This window comes from Saccopteryx leptura, chromosome 6 (genome assembly GCF_036850995.1).
Source record: "Saccopteryx leptura isolate mSacLep1 chromosome 6, mSacLep1_pri_phased_curated, whole genome shotgun sequence".
Lineage (NCBI taxonomy): Eukaryota > Metazoa > Chordata > Mammalia > Chiroptera > Emballonuridae > Saccopteryx > Saccopteryx leptura.
Genome location: NC_089508.1, coordinates 5,336,559 through 5,356,092, shown reverse-complemented (window position 1 = coordinate 5,356,092; position 19,534 = coordinate 5,336,559). Strand labels below are relative to the sequence as shown.

General features: G+C 53.3%; 1 protein-coding gene across 4 annotated transcripts in view; it reads left to right on the top strand.

Annotated features, from left to right (window-relative positions):
* The window catches only part of WDR25 (WD repeat domain 25), a 147,573-nt gene that overhangs the window by 2,420 nt on the left and 125,619 nt on the right, over positions 1-19,534 (top strand). The window contains exons 2-3 of one of the 4 annotated variants that reach the window (XM_066388003.1): positions 108-248; positions 993-1,838. In XM_066388003.1, coding sequence (XP_066244100.1) covers positions 1,029-1,838 — 810 coding nt within the window. In that variant the 5' untranslated portion in view covers positions 108-248; positions 993-1,028. Of the gene's footprint in view, positions 1-107; positions 249-988; positions 1,839-19,534 lie in introns of all 4 variants that reach the window. The other 3 variants (XM_066388001.1, XM_066388002.1, XM_066388004.1) reach the window with 3 other exon arrangements.

Here is a 19,534-nt window from a genome sequence, read left to right as displayed (position 1 = left end):
CGTTTCCGACGTGGGGATGGTGCAGTAAAAACTACGGGTGCTGAAATTTGTAGTGCGTACTCCTCAACTTGCCCTTCCAAAAGGCATCTTCTTCTCTTTTTTTTTAGTGAGGAGAGAGAGAAAGAGAGAGAAGGGGGAGGAGCAGGAAGCATCAACTCCCATATGTGCCTTGAATCGGACAAGCCCGGGGTTTTGAACCGGCGACCTCAGCGTTCCAGGGTGACACTTTATCCACTGCACCACCACAGGTCAGGCCCCAAAAGGCATCTTTAATGTCCTGATTCTTTTTGTCCGGCCATCACGTTGGCAGTTAGTCAAGTCCTGTTTTATGTCTTTCAATAAAGCTTCAGTTTTCTTTATGTAGGTTTTGCTTATTATTATTTTTGTGTGTGTGGAATTTCTTCCCAGATTTCCATAGTCTTCATTAAAAAAAAAAAAGAAAGAAAAAAAGACGTCTTCTAACTATGCCCAGTGTGCAGAAAAGCCCTCCTATTTTCTTCTTTTTTCTTTTTCTTTTTTTTTTTACAGAGACAGGGAGTGAGTCAGAGAGAGGGATAGACAGGGACAGACAGACAGGAACGGAGAGAGATGAGAAGCATCAATCATTAGTTTTCCATTGCACGTTGCAACACCTTAGTTGTTCATTGATTGCTTTCTCATATGTGCCTTGACCATGGGCCTTCAGCAGACCAAGTAACCCCTTGCTGGAGCCAGTGACCTTGGGTTCAAGCTGGTGGGCTTTTGCTCAAACCAGATGAGCCTGCGCTCAAGCTCGTGACCTTGGGGTCTCGAACCTGGGTCCTCGGCATCCCAGTCCGACGCTCCATCCGCTGCGCCACCGCCTGGTCAGGCCCTCCTATTTTCTGTATTTATTCCTACGAGTTTTTCTGTCTTGGATTTGCTCGAGGGCATGTTGTCTTTTAACTTTGAATGATGGTAAGTACTCTTTCATGCACCTTTCCTGACACAGGACTTTGTTTGGTCTTAGGTAGTTTGCCTTCGGAGGACAGCAAGACACTGTGTCTTTGATGGCTTCCTTGGTGGCTTATGATGACTCGGACTCAGAGGCTGACCACGAGCCCACGGGAAGTTTTAATGCTGCTACCCAGTTAAAAGACACTTGTGATATGGTCAAACTTCGTGGCCAGGACGTCGTATCAGGAGCCCCGGACATGATGGAAGGGGGCACGCTGCCCGCAAAGCACGGTTCCCGTGAAGACCCAGCTGGCCAGCGTCTCCCACGGGCTCGATTCTGGAGAAGTGACCCAGGATCTTGCCCCAGCCAGAGGCTCCAGTGGCCCGGGACAGAGCCCAGAGTCACCTTGCCTACAAGCCAGCCTCCTCCTCGTCCTTCCCTGTGGACGAGCCACGCCCCCGCTGGCCACGTGCCCCTGGCAGCTGCGCGCTTTAAGCAGATGCAACTCTCCTGGGGAACTTATGACCTGCCGGAGCCATCTTTCCGTGCCCAAACCAAACCTAAAACCCCAGGTAAAAATGGCAGCTCTCTGCAGAAGAAGAGGCACGAGGACTGTGTTGTGCCCTATACCCCGAAAAGACTGAGACAGTTGCAAGCATTCAGTGCAGACACAGGCAGGAGAAAGGACGCAGGGGCCAAGGGCTCCCCGGCAGTGCGCGCCCCAGCCCCTCTCTGTGTGGCCTCCACAGTGTCTGAGTTTATTCAGCCCTATTTGGACACTCAGTATAAAGAAACTGAGATCTCCAAGAGGGTGCTCTTTTTCCTGAGGGGACACCGGGGGCCCGTCACCAGCATCCAGTGGTGTCCAGTGGCCTCGCAGAGCCACCTGTTCCTCTCGGCTTCTATGGATAAAACCTTTAAGGTAAGATTTGGGTGAAACTGCTTCTCAGGTCCTAAACTGCCGCAGGACTAAACTGCCGGATGTTGTAGACTTCGAAACAGCGATGTAGGGGCTGTAGGCTGAGCGTTTCTTTTTGGGAATTCCCGTAATTCCCTCTGTTGCATTCAGGAGAGGGTTCTCAGTGGCTGGGCCACCCTGGATCCTTGCTCCGTTTAGCCCTATGCCTCACGGGGCTGCCTTGCCCAGGCCACCAGAGGATACGAGTCCTTATCCCTCATGGGGCCACCGGAGATGTCCAGACACACTGGAGTCCAGGGAGGAGGAGGTCGCCAAGCGAAAGCAGCACGAGGGAGGAGAAGGGAGCCCAGGGCCGAGCCGCAGGAACGCGCGGACACCTTCTGTGGCGCCCACCGAGTGCTGAGTGGTGCCAGCTCTGTGCCCGGCGCTGTGCTGGCTGTGGGGGGTGCCAAGCTAGACAGACCAGGGCGTGCACAGTGTGGTCGGGGCCACGGGGAAGTGGAGGAGCACTCACAGCCTTGGGCTCAGGGCTGTGAGGACGGGCCCTTCAGCTGGACCCCAAGCCGGACACACAAGTGCTGCGGGAACCCAGTGGGAGGGACGGCAGCCCAGCCTGGGAGGGCTTGGTGAAGGCTTCCAGGAGGAGGGGAAGGTGCCCTCGGTGAAGGGAGGGGGAGGACAGAAGAGCACTCGGCTCTCAGCATGGAGGCCCGAGAGGGACCCAAGGCTGGGGAGTAGGCAGGGCCAGACTAGGGAGGACTGGGTGTCCTGTTGGGAGACTTCCAGTTTACACAGAGACTTGTTGTTTGTTATTTATGTATTTTAACTTATACTGAAGTAACGCCGACTTGCAGCAAGCAAGCCCCAGTGGCACAGGCTGTGTAACAGGTGTGTCGCACCTATGTGTGACCTGTGTTCAACCCCTCTGAGCTGTATGTACTCTGTGCCCCCTACCCCCCACCCTCCTTGGCCCCTAGCAAAGCACCAATATGTAGCAGGGGCCAAACAAATGCAAGCTGAACTCGAAGCTTCCTGGAAAGAAAGGGGCTTTGGAGTTGGAGCAGTGTGGCTTTGAATCCGGCTTTGCTGGGGGGTGGCTGGTCAGCCGGCTTGAGCTGCCCCCTCTGAGTCTGGTGTCTCATCTGTAAAGGGCAGAGTCACACCTGGGTCTGTGATCATGGGAGAAAAATGATTGCAAGGCCCCTGGCACAGAGCGAGGTACCCCCTACGTGCTCAAAAATGTCCCTTCCTCCCTCTTGTCCTCAGAGACTTGGAACCCATCTGCCCAGGACATTGTATTTGCAAGTTGTGTTTTGAGCTTTGTCCCTAGGGAGGCGTTTTCTAAAGTGCAGAAAGGAAGCCCACCCACAGTGAGATCTCTGACGGGCACCGAATCGCTGGGTGTCATTTTTAAGTGACCAGTTAGAGCGCGAGCCGACTTGTCTGTGTTCTTTCCTGGCAAGGCTAATAGAGTTCTGTGGGGCCGTGCCTCAGTCCGCACCCAGGGGCTTCCAGGCCGGTCTCTGGTGCTCGGCTGCGAGGCTGGGGGCTCTGGGGCAGTCTGCTCAGGGGCTTCTGGCATGCTGGTGTGCACTGTCGCATGCTGGGGTCGATCCCATGGTCCTGGGGCTTCTCAGCTCTTTTTCCTGGGAGTCTGTGCCCACAGAGGGGGCCACGCCATGTAGTGTGTGGCACGCCCCAGATAGGGTCTGGAGTTTGATTGATCTGGGTTCGGGGTTTGGTTCCAAGCTCTGTGACCTTGAGCAAGGCACTTAACCTCTCTGATCCCATTTCTACCTCAATAGAGGAAGCTTGTGAGTTGTATGGCTGGGATTCTCAGTTGGGACAAATGCCCAGGTGCTGTGTGCCTGAAGTACCCCCAGTCTAATGCTGGGCACATGGTGGAGAGGGAGGGGGCAGTATGGCGGATGTTGATAGCAGGAAGGGGGCTTGTGGGGAGGTTGAAGGACAGGCTGGGTTGCAACGGGCAAAGGCTGGGTGGGGGGATGCAGGGTGGCAGATGTGTCCTGCAGGGTGCCCACTACCCACTCGTTCATTGAATTGCATCTCTTGATGGTGAGGGGCGAGCCTGGAGCCCAGCAGGGAGTGGTCTGCACCTTGCCTCAGTGAGATGCTCTGTGGGCCCTGTGTGGATCACTTTGACCCGGGATGTTTACATTTCCTGAGCAGAGGCATCCCCATGAGAGTTTTCAAACAGGGAGTGTCCGAGTGGAGCCACTCATTTGGGGCGTTGTGTCTGTTCAGATAGGTATCTGGTGTTTGCCGAGTAGGCTAGTGTGCCCCCGGGGGGCCTGGGAGCAGCCAACTAGCTGTGACACCTCGTGTCCAGGAGAGGGCGCACCGGTCCAGCTTGGGAAGGCTGCTCAGGCAGAGGGACTGTCCCTCTGCTGGGGGTGATTCACGCGACCTAAGTGCAGGGCCCTTTGCTGTGGGGCTGTCCTGGATGGTGGGCTGGGCACCGTTGCTGTGCCCGCCCCTCCCGAGGAGAGGGTGCGTGCTGCTTGGCCTGGCAGCCTCCAGGGAGCCCTCCCCACCGCACTGCCCGTTCCTCATCACGAGGCTGCAGGGGTGGCATTGGAGGCGGCCTGAGGGCAGAGCGTGGCCGCTGTCCTGGCTGCTGGGGTCAGCGTCTCCAGAGCCTCTTTTTACTGTGGTATCTTGAAAGTCAGGGCTGTTATAGCCACAGATACAAACTGTTAGCCAGGGTTCTCTGTGCTTTCAGTTCTTGGATTTTCAGTGGCTGAGTTAGTTGGCAGATTGATTTTGAGCAACCTCTCAGTGTGGAGAACTGTGGCAGGGGCTGGAGGAACCTGGACCTGGACAGACAGGGCTAGAGGGGGCTGGGCTAGGGGCCAGCGAGGGAGGTCCCGGTGGAGCCTGTGGATGGACACGCTGGTTCCCCAGGTCGTGTGGAACCTGGCGGGCAGCGTGGTGTCAGAGAGTAGGCCCTGTGGTCCATCTGGGGTACCTTGTGATCTGGTACGTGATGGGGGCACAGGAGGTGTGTGGACAGCGTCTGGGGTGGGACAGGGTCATGGTCTCAGGCAGGGGTCCCAGCTTGCAGCGGCCCCATCATGGGTGAAGAGCAGGCATCCCCAACTCGGTGGCCCTTATCTTCTGGGGAGAGTCCATCGGAGTGCCTTCTCGCCCCTCATGGGATCAGGAAGGAGGGACAAGTTTGGGGGCTGGGGTCCCAGTACTTTAGTTTGAGTCCCCGCTCTGCCACTGATTGGCTGTGTGATCTCTGGCAAGTTACTTAACTCCTCTGAGCCTCAACCAGTCTGTGTAAAGTGGAGCTCATGACACACTGCCTTCCTGGGTTTTTGTGAGAAATAAGTGACGGTGGATATGAATGACCTAGTGTGGTGTCTGACGCATTGTGGGCACTCCCTGTGCGCTCTTGTCCTTGCTTTCTCCAGGGATGCTCTCTTCCTCAGCACGCAGCGGGCTCCCGTTCTACCTGCGTAGCCATGGGACCCTGTCTGCTGCACCTTGTAGATTGTAAGCTGCTTAAGCGTGGGGCCTGCATCAAACCTATTTTATATTCTATGTAGCACCTGGCACAAATTTTTGTACATATTAAGTGATAACTAAAGATTAAGGTTTTTTTTTGGCTTTTATTTCCGGCCAAAGGATTGTGTTAAGTGCATAATCCTATTTGCCACTAGGGGGCACAGTAAGACTTCATATAAGTGGCTCCCTGACAGCTTCTAGAATCTGGAAGAATCCTTGATTCAAGGTAACAGTTACTGAAATGCGTTGTTTTTTTTTTTGTTTCTCTGATCAGGAGAAAAACAACACAATCCATCTGATTAATCCAAAGAACGTGGAGTGCCAGTTCCTCCTCCTTAAAAATGTAGCTTTGGAATTCATAAATTTCAATTGGGCGCATTACAGTGGAAAGATACTTATTTTAATATGTTCTAAATGTTCTGTGAGCTGTAAAATATGCTTATATTAGTTTTGAAAAATTTACAGCTAGAGAAATTAAGCAAAATAAAACAATGACTCATAGCCCCGCACCGATGCGCGGTTTGTATGCTCAGCGCTCCCGCCCCCCGCCCCTCCCCCACTGTGGCGCGCATCTGTTTCCCATAGCTGTGATCAGCAGCTCCGAGACCCTTTTATGTAGTCTCCTCATTTCTCCGCGTCCTCTTGGCTCAACACGCCCCCATACCCACTGCACAGAGAGGTCGCATGCAGACCCCGAGGCCCTTTTTGGAAGGAAGAAGTAAGACGTGGCGCCCCCCTTGAACCAAACACAGGCCCTCGCAGTGCCCCCTGTGCAGAGCCCCCGCCAGGCATCCGCAGCAACGTTCCGGAAGGCACAGGGCCGGGTTCTGGCTTCCAGGGTCCAACTGCCCATGTGTGAGAACCCGGAGTTCTACAACACAGAGGGATTATAAATAAAATGTATGAATTAGGTGTTGTTTTATCTGTTTGACAAAATAATTTGCTCAGGGAATTTTTTCAAAATAACAAGCTGCCTTAAAATACTTTAAAAATAAACTTTTTGATCATGCATGTAATAGATGCTTATTGTAAAAAACTTTGGGAATGCAGAAAATAGGAAGCATTAAGGATAAAACAAGTCGTTGCCAGTCCCAGCCCTGTGTGGGACCTCCTGGATGCTGGGAGCCTCCCCTGGTCTGGACCATGTTCCTGTATGTTTGGAAACTTACAAAAGAATTTTTTTTCATGGGTCTCTGAGAGAGAGAAAGAAGAGAGGAGTGGGGGGAGAGAGAGAGAAACATTGATTTGTTCCACTTATTTGTGCATTCGTTGGTTGATTCTATTATGTGCCCTGACTGGGGATCAAACCTGCCACCGTGGCACAGGAGAAGACACTTAAACCAGCTGAGCCGCCGGGCCTGGCCCCTGCCTGTGCGTTTACAGAATTGGGCTCACACTGCATGTATGTGCAGTTTGGATTCCACCTCTTCCCCTCACCCGCCTTCCTCAATTTTTGTACTGTTTGTAAGGGGCATTTTTCTACCTTAATAAAAACTTTCCCCAACATATTTTTATGACTGTTTCAAGTTCCAGACTTGCCTATTTCCATCATGTCCTGTTTTCGTTTTTTAAACTTTTTTTTTTTTTTTGTATTTTTCTGAAGCTGGAAACGGGGAGAGACAGTCAGACAGACTCCCGCATGCGCCCGACCGGGATCCACCCGGCACGCCCACCAGGGGGCGACGCTCTGCCCACCAGGGGGCGATGCTCTGCCCCTCCGGGGCGTCGCTGTGCCGCGACCAGAGCCACTCTAGCGCCTGGGGCAGAGGCCAAGGAGCCATCCCCAGCGCCCGGGCCATCTTTGCTCCAATGGAGCCTTGGCTGCGGGAGGGGAAGAGAGAGACAAGAGGAAGGAGGGGGTGGGGGTGGAGAAGCAAATGGGCGCTTCTCCTATGTGCCCTGGCCGGGAATCGAACCCGGGTCCCCCGCATGCCAGGCCGACGCTCTACCGCTGAGCTAACCGGCCAGGGCCTGTTTTCGTTTTTTAGAACTCAGTCCCGCAGTGAACACCGCTGTATGTAAACACTGTCCCTTTCTGCCGTCTCCATGCCGTTGAGATGGGCTCCAGCTATGTAAAGCAAAGCCTTTGAGTGTGGCGGTGAGTGGAACCTGTGTCCTGTCAGACTCCTGGTTCCCGTCTGCTGCTTGGGAGCTGTGTGACTTTCAGAAAATCACTTAGCCTCTCTGATCCCATCGTTTTCTCATTGGTAAAATGGGGTAAAGTGGGTACCTGTTGGGGTTGTTGCTGTGGAGAAGAAATAAGGTGATGTTTCCGACTCCCCTGCACCTGTGTCGATCAATTAAAAACCAGAGAAAAGACAAGTTAGGATCCTCCAGGGAATGTAACTCTTTTTTTGTGAGTGTGAATCATTTTGTCGTCTGTCTGTAGAGACTTAATTGTCAAGAGTTCAATGTTAGTGTTCCTTAGATAGATCCTTTAAAAAATTTTTTTAAGGATTTTGGGGTTGCCCGCACCAAGCCATATACCTGCTGCACACTTGAAAGGTACAGTTTGCAGGGCAGGGTCCACGAGTCCAAACTGATCACGTGTAAATGTTGGCCAGCTCGCCCAGCACTTTGCGTCCGAGCCCTGGCGCTGCTGGGAGGAGCGATTTACTCCTGAAGAAATCCAAGAGGGGAGCCAGGGGAGGGGACAACGTGCTCTCCTTCCTCTGGCCAGGGTGGCCCCAGGGGCAGCTGGGTCTGGGCCTCCTTCCTCTGTGCGTCCGGAAGAAAGGACTTTTGTTCTGCAGGCTGAACACCCAAATTGGGGTCTCACTGTGGTGCTCATCAGCACGGTGACCCCTGGGAGACAGTAAGGCCAGGTCAGAGGTTGGAGAGCGCCAGCTGTTTCGGACGGGCTACCACCTGCCGGGCACAGCTCCGGCCACTCCATCCCATCTGCACGACAGGCCTCCGAGGCAAGGGCTGGTCTCGTTTTCACTCTACGCGTGTGAAAGTTGAGGCACAGAGAAGTGAAGGGGTTTGTCCAGTCACACAGCTGGTAAGGGTCCGAGACAAGAGTGGAAGCTGGCTGTCAGACGACACAGTCTGCGCAGAGAGCTGAAGGACACATTTTGCTGTTCTGCCTCTGAGGATAAGGGGTGGCAGAGCATGTCCCCTCATCCAGGCGGGGCTCACGTCCCGTCCGGCTTTGAACCCTTGTGGCTCTGTCCAGCGGCAAAAGGGAAAAGGACGGTTTCCATGGTGGCTTGGATCGGCATTTTTATGTATTAGAGGGTCCTGTTGATGGGTCATTGTTAGCATGTTTTATATTCTAGGAGGGCATCTTAGATATGCTTTGTAGAAAGTAATATCTCTCACAAAGACAAGACATTTATGGGTTCAAGTGCCAGAGCGAGGGTTCATTTCAGTTTTGAAAGAATTACTCTTGATGGATTTTACAGAATGAGATGGAGGGATGATTTGATGTGTGGCGTGGTGAGCTGGGGAGCATTATGCAGATGATGGGCAATTTACTTCCAGCACAAGGCAAATCTATTGGAAATGAGTGACACACAGCCAGGGGGGAGGGCAGGGCCGTGGTGGTGGCGTTTGGTAATTGGGGAGTGAGCCATTAACCGTGCATCCAGGGTAATTAGGTGAAGGCAAGGGCGGAGGGGGGGGCGTGTGCGTGCATGCGTGCTTCTGTGTGCAGAGAGCACCGGGTTCCCTCTCTGTTGGCCGGGGCCCGGGGGCACGGTGAGGTCAGGGGGCTGGGGGCTGTGGGGCCTTGTAGAGGAAGTGCTCCGATGCTTCCCTGTCTGGGCAGTGTGTTTGCCTCTCCCCCATCAGGAAACATTCGAGGTCCTCTGAATTGTCCCAGGGTGGGGAGTGAGGCCTCTGGCCGCCAGGCAGGACAGGGGGGACTGCTGAGCTGTGGGAGGAGCCTGAGCTCCTGAGGGGAACCTCCTCCTCGTGGGAAGCGGAGTTTTCTGACACTCCTCTCCCCCGTGTGAAAGCTGCGAAGTTCTCGAGGCCAGCGCTTCCCGTTCACTGCCAGCAGGGCCTTGCAAGCTTGTGCCTTCCAGAAAAAGCCTTGGGCGGGAGGAGGAGGAAGAGAAGGAAAGTGTGGCAGAATCCAAGCTGTGTTTTCTGCTCCGTGAAAACTTCGTTTGGACCTGAACTGTGGTGGCGCAGTGGATAGAGAACACTGACCTGGGATGCCGAGGTCGCCGGTTCAAAACCCTGGCCTTGTCTGGTCACGGCACATAGGAGAGGCAACGAGGTGACGCTTCCCACTCCCCCTTCTCTGTCTCTCCTCGCTCTAAAATCAATCAATAAAATCTTTAATAAAACAAAACACTTCTTTCGATTCCACAGTCCGTGTGCCCAGGGCAGGGCTGTGTGCTCGCCAGCTGCTGACCAGAGGAAACAGCCGCGGGAAGGGGCAGACTTTGTCCTCGGGGAGCCAGCCCCATCCAGCCTCGTCCCTGGTCATTAAGGGAAGAATAGAGCAATTTGGGAAAACGCTTTTAACGTAATTGAAAAATGCAGATTGCAAAATTGGCACGTGAGGAACTGAGACAGTCTATTAAATTATTTCTTGCTGCTTTTAAAGCTTGGACACAGAGGTCTCTTAAAGGCACCCATCTAGCGATGGCTTTGTCCTTCTCTTTAAAAAATAAGTTGTTTTAGATTTAACTTCATTTTTATCATGAAAGCGGTAACATGTTGGGAAAAATGCAAAGAAAAAAAAAAAAGAAATGGCAGAAATAAAAAATGTAGCCACACACTCTCCACTCAAATGTAACAACCAGAAACCTTTCCAGGAAACACAGCCTCCCAGCCTTTTCCCGTGTCTGTGTCCGCCGACCGGTTTTAACCGGACCACAGGTGCTGTTTCGTAACCAGCATTTCAGAATTACAGGATGCTCACCCCTCCGCCCCACAAATTAATCATTTCTGCCCCTTAAAAGAAGGGGTAGGTAAGGCACTCCAACTTCTCACTCATTTCTCCTAGCTTCTGCTGTTCCTAGCCAGGCGTCTGTCCCAGGTGGGACCCTAAGGGACGCCACGTCTGGGGCAGCGGAGCAAGGTACAGGGATGAGAGCAGGCAGCTGCAGCCGGGGTGGAAGTGAATGAGACCGGTGGGGTCAGCCCAGGGTCTCTGAAAGCCAGCTTCGGTCGCCTTGCTCCGGCAAACTCCCTGCCGTTTTGTTACTTGACAAGAGAAAAGAGAGCACGCCTCGGCACCCCGTCAGGGAGTCCTGTGACCCGGCTGACCCGCGGGACGGTCTTAGAAACCTGGCACCTGAGTGGCCCATGGCTCTGCTTTGCCAGGGCTCCTGGCCTGCCTTCCCTTACCAGGATGGAGGCTTGGGCCCCCCACCGAACGGGGGCCACAGGGAGAGGGGGGCCACGGGGCTGTTGCCGGTTGGAAGCTTTGACTCTGGGACTCGGGCCAAAGCTCTTGGTTGGGCTGAGTGTCCCCAGATTAATCTTCTCTTTTTTTTTTTCTTATCTTTTCTCTCTAGTTTTCTATCTCTTTGCCTTTCTGTTTTATTTATGTTTTTCTGGGAAATTTCCTCCACTTGTTCTTTCCATCCTTTAAATTTTATATTTCTGCTGTCACCTACTTAAACTTCTTTACTGAAGCATGACACACATTTCAAAGTATTCTGTTCGATCATATTTTTATATTCCAAGAGCTTTTTATTTTTTTCTGAATGTTCTTTTTAAAACATAGTATTTTTTTTTTATTGAATATTTATAAGGTTTTCTCTTAGCTCTCTGAGTTATTTGAAAGTTTTCCTGAAATGTTTGTCTCTTTTCCGTTCCTTTTGTCTTTCTGTCTGGTGTCAGGGTTTCATATTAGCGATTCTCCTTTGGGAGGGAGGCCTCCAGACGCCGATGTGACCATGGGCCCTGCTGTGGAGTGTCACACGCGGATGGGGCTCGTCCGCCGTGAGGCCGTTCCCTCGGGTGACCGGGCAGGAATCTGGCCTCATCACGGACCCCCAGATGTGAGACTGGTGTTTTCTCCTAGCTGCCCAGCGTCCCCGAGAGTAATCTTTGCCCGCTGGGACGAGGCTCAGCCAGCTGCCTGCATTCCGGCCTCTGAGCAGGGGAAGGAGGCCGGGGCGTTTCTAGCGTAACAGCTCCACGGTCGGTCCTGCTCTCCGGCCGACGCCGCTGCCCTGTCAACGGCCCATCCTGTCCGGCCGCCACGCAGCCGCCCTCCACTGTCCGCTGTCCGCTGTCAGCGGGGGCCGTCTAGCCTCCCGTGTATGGCGCACACCATGTTATGTGTAAATGTGATCCTGTCTTCTGATTATCCTCCACCTGTGCAATGATGACTTTTCAAAAACGTGCTAATCTCACAACATCTTGTCTGAGAACCAAATGAGTTCATTTGCGTGCAGCTCTTTTAGAACCAGCCTGGGTAAACAAGTGTTTGTGGTCATGGTTCTTACCCATTAATCTCCGTAACCTTCTCCAGGCAATTTATGTCCTCACAGTATTGACCCGTCACCATACACGTCTCTGCCCATGTATGTATGTCTTTATTTTTTACAGGGAAACCTAACTTTTTTTTCTTCTTTTTGTTTTTTGTGCACAAGTCTGTGGACCTTTCCCTTTGTAAATGTCCCGTGGCTTCAGAGACGGCACATCCTCCCCCACCCCGAGATCTGATAAATAGCCATCTATGTTTGACTCTCCTCTAGCAGTGATTAACTAGTGCCAGTTCCAATTCTCGTCACCTCTCGCGGGCTGTCTGTGTCCGGGGGCAGCGAGTGAGTGCGGCCGCGCACCTGCCTGTGCAGGGCATCGATCGGCCTGGGAGGGGGCAGCCCTGCGCGTGGCGCCCCCTGCCCCTGCCCCGTGCTGGCTGCTAATGATTTCAAGTGACTTTTCTTCCCACCCAGCTTTTTTCTGCAGGGCCCCGGGCTCAGCCACGGCTGCCCAGCCCTTTCCTCAAAACAGAAATGTTGTTTTTTTGACCATCAGAGAGAGAGACACGCGCACTATGGAAGAAACAGGAAGGCATTCGGAAAAAAAATGTGCTCATCATCTCTCCACCCAGCGGCAGTGATTGTAGACTTCTTGGTATATCTCCATCCAGTTTAAAAAAAGAGAGAAAGAAAGAAAGAAAAATGAAAAACAGATTCAGCCTCGTTGAGCTCCAACCATACACATGCAATTTTAAATCCCCTCCCACCGCTCCGGCAGCTATAATTGATCGCGCTGGTGTTTACTGTGGTCTGCGAGCCCCTGGGGGTCCCCTGTGCCCTTTCATGAGGTCTGCGGGGTGAAAATTATTTTCATAATAGCACCTAGAAGTCATTTGCCCTTGTCCCCCTCATTCTCTCATGAGTGCACACGGAGTTTTCCAGGGGCTGCAGGACGTGTGTGCGGCGTGGCGGGTTAAATGCACAAACAGCTATTAGAACCCAGCTGTCTCGTGTTACAGATGGCCGTTTAAAAAATGGCAAAAATGTAAACAATGCTTCCTCACTAATTTTTTTTTTTTTTTGTCTTGGAAAAGATACTTATTCTTTGTTACATGTTAACATGTCAGGGGTGTATTATTGTTTTTTTTACATCAGTTAAATGCCTCTGTGTTCATCTCTAATACCCTAAGAATGGAGCTCTAACCCACATAAGCAGCAGCTCTTTGGAGTCCTCACGAACTTTAAAGAGTGGAAAAGTGACCGGAGGTTTGAGAACCAGGATTTTATTTATATCTGTTATTTCATTTTTTTTTTGGGGGGGGGTGTATGTATTGGTAAAAATGGTGTCACATCCCGGGACTGGTGAGTGTGCCTTGTTCAGCCCAGCTGTTGTCAGTAGTTCAGCCCAGCTGTTGTCACTGCCTCCTCCTTTTTGGTTAGATTTTTAAACAGCGTGACCCACCGAAACCTGATCCTGGAGGGTCAGAGGCTCCCTCCCCCACCGCCTGCCCCGCCACGCCCCTTCTCCCTGCCTTCCCTCTGCCCTTTACGAAGATGATTTTATAGCATTAGGCCATAATGACAAAAAAATCTCCCAACTTCAACAGACACTAAAATTATGATTATCCTTTTAACACCCGCCCATCTGCGTCTGGTCCACACGGGACTGTGTTTTGCACGGAGTGCCTACGGTTCCCTAGCCCTCCCTGGCCCACTCAACACGACCTCCCGGCCTCTGTGGCTTTGGAGGGCTGTCAGTTTTCCCTGGCTCCATGATGCTCTATCAAGTTGATTAACTGTAATTTACTTAGCTGTCCTTGGACACTTAGGTGGCTTCTAATTTTTGCTATTATAGATAATGCTGAAGTGGTTATCTTCATGCACGAAACCCTTTTCTGTTGGATTATTTCTATCAGATTGATTCTCAGAAGTGGGACGGCTGGGTCAAAGGGCTGTACATTTTCATGGGTCCAGATCCCGTCTCCTGTCAGATTGCTTTCCAGAAGGATTATACCAATTTGCACCGCCACTGCAAAGCCTGCGTAATAACCAACTATTTTGCTTAACTATCATGCCTAGGTTTTTCCCTCAGAGCCCCGAGGGGACAGAGGCCCTTATCTAAGTGAATGTGATCTATAATTATTTAGACTAACACCAAAATTGCTTTCAGAACATTTTAACCTGCTGAGTTTAGAATTCTAATTCGCATACACGCTAGCACTAAAAGTTTCATGAGCAGCGGTCTCTCTCCAGCTCCCAGCATGTTTACATAGCCCGGGATGATGGGAGGGGGAATTAAGAGCTTTCGTGAGAACAAGTGGTCTCTTTCTGGACTCCTTGGAGTGTTATTTCGAAAAGTACAAAAACACAAATTAAAACACATTTTTATTGTAATCTTGAGTGAGAAAAGTTGTTTGTTTTTGTCCCGGTCTCTTCACGTTCTTCTCTCTTGTTCAAGTGTGTCCTGAAGTGTCCTGGTTCCTTGGAAACTTGCCGGGGACAGGGACAGGGACAGGCAGGGGAGCTGGAGACGGTCCTCAGGTGATGGGGGAGGAAAACGAGACGCACTCCGGTTTGCTCCTGGGCTGGCGGCGTGTGTGTGAGGAAGAACCTGCCGGCGCCGGCGCCTGTCACCTTGGGGAACGGATCCCGTGCGGGGTGTGAGGTACAGGGGCCGGCGTGGGAGGGTTCAGGGTGGTGGGCTGGGAAGGAAGCCTGGGTCAGGGACACCCAGGCCCCTTCTGGAAAGGCATGTGTTGCCAGGAAGAGAGCCCCAAACTCGTCCCCGAAATACGGGGCGTCCCAGGTCCACCACGCTGGGCCCCCTACGAGTGTTCAGAGTGAGAACGGGACTTCCCTCCTCTGATCTCTCTGGGCAGCCACACTCTCACCTGTGAGATTATTACCTCCCGGGTCTGTAAGAATCAGACGAGGTTAGACGTGTGAAACCACTCTGCAAAGTGTAAAGCCCTAACTAATGGAAGGTATTATCAAGAACTCCAAGCCAGGGTTTATTCTGTAATTGCCTCCTGAGCTGCGTTCTTAAACACAGGAACCTTGCGATTCATTTTGTCTCCAGTCACCCTGATCTATGGAGCAAGTCACCCGGAGGCGCCGTGGGCACCAGGCCTCCCTCGGGACGCGCTCTCCAGGGTGCGCTCCCTCTTTGCCAGGCGCCGTGGTGGAGGGACCGGCCTCTGGTACGGCTCTGCTCCTTGTCTGCGGTGTGGGCACTCGGGGCCCCGAGTGTGACCAGGGGACCACAGAGGGCTCGAGAGAAGACCTGGTCTTGCCACTTCTTTTCTTCGTTTGGTCATGTGTTAGTCCAGCCATTGGTTAAACGCTGGCCCTGTCCAGGCCCCGGGATCCGAGGGGACCAGACCCAGCCTTGCTGGCAAGGAAGTGAATGGGCAGAGGCATCAAGACAGACTGCAGTGTGACAGTGTGACAGACCCTCCTGCTCTGGGGACGGGAGTCCGGAGGGGGCTTCCTCGAACCTCAGGTGTATGGAGAACCTTGGGAATGGTCTTGTTCACAGGCCCGGACCCCTCTAACCTGTGCGGGAAGTGTCCCCATGGGGCGGCCGGGCTGTGGGAAGGGCTTGGAAGACGGAGCCGGGGCTGAATCAAAGCCACGATCGTCTGCGCCTGCTGAAACGTTTCCGTCTCCACTTCTAGGTAATGGGCTCGGGCCGCACTTGCAGCCTGGGCCTTTGTTTGTTTGTTATTTATTTATAAGTCATGAATCCAGGAAGGATTTGAGGAGACTGACAATAAAAGATAAGAATACAGGGAAGCTGTGAGAACAAAACAGACCGTGAGAAGCGAGCCCGGAGGAGAAGGGGCACAGAAAGCACGTTCCGGGCCGCGGCGGGGCTGGCGCCTCCCATCTCGCTGCAGCCCCCGGGCAGGGGGCAGGGGTGCCCAGGTCCGGCCGTTGGCCTGGCGTGGGGACACAGGGTGCCGGGAGGCAGTGCCCCGAGGAAAGGCCGTCCCTTCCAGGGCCGAGCCATGGCTGCTCTGTGACGAGGTCCGGCTCAGGGGGAGGCCTGGCGTGGGGACACGGGGTGCAGGGGGGCAGTGCCCCGAGGAAAGGCCGTCCCTTCCAGGGCCGAGCCATGGCTGCTCTGTGATGAGGTCCGGCTCAGGGGAAGGCCTGGCGGCCCGTCTGTGGCGGTCAGCCTACGGGGTTCCTGCGTGCTCCCCTGCACGGGGCGGCGGCTGGGCCACGGGCCAGGGGCCGGGCAGCTGGGCTGCTGCTGTCACTGCTCCGCACCTTCCTTTCTGTCCTGTCAAGTGGCGACAATCATACTTAGCCAGCTCCAAGAGCCATTGTGAGGATTAACTATGCGGGTGTTAGGCTGCGCCCTGGCACGTGGAAGTGTGTTTGTGAATCGGCCCTGCAGGGGCTGCGTGTGATTCCCGCAGGGGATGTCATCCTGGGCAGCGGGCTCAGCTTCCACACTCGGGCCCCCCGGGGAGAGGAGGTGTCGCTGGAGGGGGTGCCCCGGGGAGGTGCGTCCGCACGCCCTGGGCGCTGCCCATGCTGACACTGTGGACATTGTTATTGTTTAAAAACACTTGGAGAGTTTGAAGTGAAGGGAACATACTTTTTAATTATTTCTCTGCTTGTCTCCAGCAGTACTGTTGTCAAGGAAACCGAAGCCTTTGAAAAGCTTTTCAGCTTCCCTGGTCGGAAGAAGATACTTGTGCAGTGCTTATGTTGTCTGTGGAAATGGACCTGTCGTTCTGTAACAGAATGTTTCTTTTAAAAGGGCCTGCTTCCTTCACTTCTTAACAAATAGAAGCTTTTTGACCTTTTAACAGAAGATGGAAGGTTGTTACTGGTATTTTCTCTTTTAAAAGAATTGCCTGCATTCTTGACTCATAGTATTTGATTCGCTCGGCATGTGTTGGGAGACGTGGGCGCTGGGGTGGGGCGGGAGTGGGCTACCACTGAGATGAATAGGTCGTCTTACCCTTTTCTTGCAAGACTGCCTGGCCTCTTTGGGGAAAAGGCCAGCGGACAGGATCCGTCCAGTGCAGCATGGTCACTGCGTTGGGGGGAGGGAAGATAAAATGCAAGGGGTGCCAAGGACAGCCTCGGGGGGAGGGGCAGGGGCAGGCGCAGTGAGCGTCCCAAGCAGTCTCAGAAGGACGGGTAGAGATTGTTCAGCAGCAGAGGGCAGGAAGAGCATCCTGGGGAGAGGGAACAGACTGTGCGAAGGCTGGAAGGTGTGGAGGAGTGTGTTGCCATCAGCAGACTGCGAGGCTGTTAGGTGTGGCCGGTGGGTTGGACTCACTGAGCACATGGAGGGAGATTGTCCGGAGAAGACTCAGGAGGCAGGAGGAGGTTGGGAGTGTGGGTGTGAAGAGGTCGGACGGGCCCGCTCTTCACAGCCATCCCCTCGCTTCGTGACTCCCAGAGCCACAATCACTCCTCCCGCCCTTACTTCTGAGGGAAGGGGCGCTGCTAGGACGCATTTGGAGTCTAATGATCCCCTTCTGCTGCGGGACTAGAGCTTTCATTGTAACATTTCGGCCAGCAATCCAATAAAACTTTGTGACAGTTAAACCCTATCAAGGGCATTGATTTTATATGAAAAAGGTAGATCATTGTTTGGAAAACATGAGTCTTATTTTTAAATAGCCCTTTTAAAAATAATTTTCTTAAAAACTTTAAAAAATGATTTTAGATTTATAGACGAGTTGTAAAGGTAATCCAGAGGATTCTTAGATGCCCGTCACCCAACTACCCCTCGTGTTAACATCTTATACAACCCTGGTGCCTTTGTCAAAACTAAGAAGTCAACATCAGTACCGCTCTATTAACTACAGACTTTATTTGGATTTCACCCATTTTCCCACTATAATGCCCCTCTTCTGTTTCAGGATCCAAACCTGAATTCCACGTAGCATTTAGGGCTCTTGTTATTTTTGTTAATGATTTGTTATTGTCTCAGGGGTTGGGGACAAGGAGCAGACTGAATCTTATCCTGGCCACTTATTCTGAGCTCCCTGTGCTGAGCCAACTCCCAACAGGGTCCCTTGATGGTGTCCCGTGTCAGACCCTACAGCCAAACTCAGACGGGACACCTTTTCTTTTTTCCTGTTTTTAAGTGTTTATTTTATTGACTTGGGTGAGAGGAAGGGAGGGAGGGGAAGAGACAGGAACATCAACCTGTTCTGTAGGTGCCCTGACTGGGAATCCTCTGCGCTTCAGGATGATGCTCTAACCCACCCAGTATCCGGCCAGGGCTGGACACCTTTTGTTTTCAAGACCTGTTTCCTTGTGGAGTCCTGAGCACGACCAGCAGAAGGTTTGCATGTCAATGAGCCTTCCCCGGAGCTCACTTATCAACTACCAGTTGTTCCTCTCCTACTGGTGGCTGCCTGGTGATAACAGGGCTCCCATTCCTTTTCTTTTCCCTTTTCACTTCCGGATTTAACCCAGCCAGACCTTCGGGCTCATGTTGACGTTAGTGAGTTTCTAGATGGGGCCTCTCGCTACCCTGAGGTTGTTACCTGGCTTTCCTGCCGCTTATCGGATAGCTGAGTGTGTCTCAGAGGCAGTAACCGAGAGTGTTACGTTTAACGAGTGAAACTAGAACATTCTTTGCATATAGATAGATGCGCAACTGTGGGGTGACTGTCCCCGACAGACGTCCCTGCAGATGTCTCCTGCCCTTGCTTCCTTTCCTTCTCACACCCCTCCCCTTCGTGCCCCCTTTCTCTCTCACTTTTTCTTCCCCGTCTTATTCGTCACCATTTCCGATCTGCTTCCCTCTGACCCTCCTCCACATCTTGTCACCGCCTGACTTCTCTGCTTTCCTCCTTCCCTTCCCCTCGCCCCCCCCCCCCGCCAGCCCCCCCCAGTCTCAGCTCCCATCTTCCAGTCCTTTCCCTGTGACAGGCCAGTAAAGCTGTTGCCACGGAAACAGAAGCCCGGCAGAAGCGCCTCTGCTTTCCGGATGTTTCTAAGATGATGACGCAGATTCATGTTGAGTTCTAGAACCAGCTGAGCCCCCGGCCCTTGGCCTTCCGAGTCCCTTCATTTTCCAAAGGCCAAGCCGGTGCCACAACTCACAAGTCTGTTCAGTCGATGGCCATTTCTTATTTGGGAACTTCAGGATTTGAGAAATCCACCCCCCCACCCCCCACACCGCTCCAGGAGACTTGCTGAGACGTTCTCAGCTGCAGGTGCTTATATGAGTGGAGAAGGAACACCTGCTGATAGGCGGGCGCCGCAGGTGCCCGAGGACCTGGAGTTTGCCCGTGGGAGGTGGGCGCCACTCAGTGGGGCAATGCAAGTCCTGGGAGGGAGACCAACGGCTTTTAAAGGGTACGGGGGAGAGAGAAATACAGCTGGGGCCTCGAAAATCCTTCAGAGACTTAGTTTCACTCAAATGTTCATGGAGGACTTGCCAGTCCCAAGACGGGCAGCTGCACCTCCCCTTGGGAGCCTGGCCAGACCGGGGGTGTCAGGGTTGGGGCCTGCCTTCCTCACCTCCCCTCGAGGGGCCTGGCCAGACCGGGGGTGTCAGGGTTGGGGCCTGCCTTCCTCCCCTCCCCTCGAGGGGCCTGGCCAGACCGGGGGTGTCAGGGCTGGGGCCTGCCTTCCTCCCCTCCCCTCGAGGGGCCTGGCCAGACCGGGGGTGTCAGGGCTGGGGCCTGCCTTCCTCCCCTCCCCTCGAGGGGCCTGGCCAGACCGGGGGTGTCAGGGCTGGGGCCTGCCTTCCTCCCCTCCCCTCGAGGGGCCTGGCCAGACCGG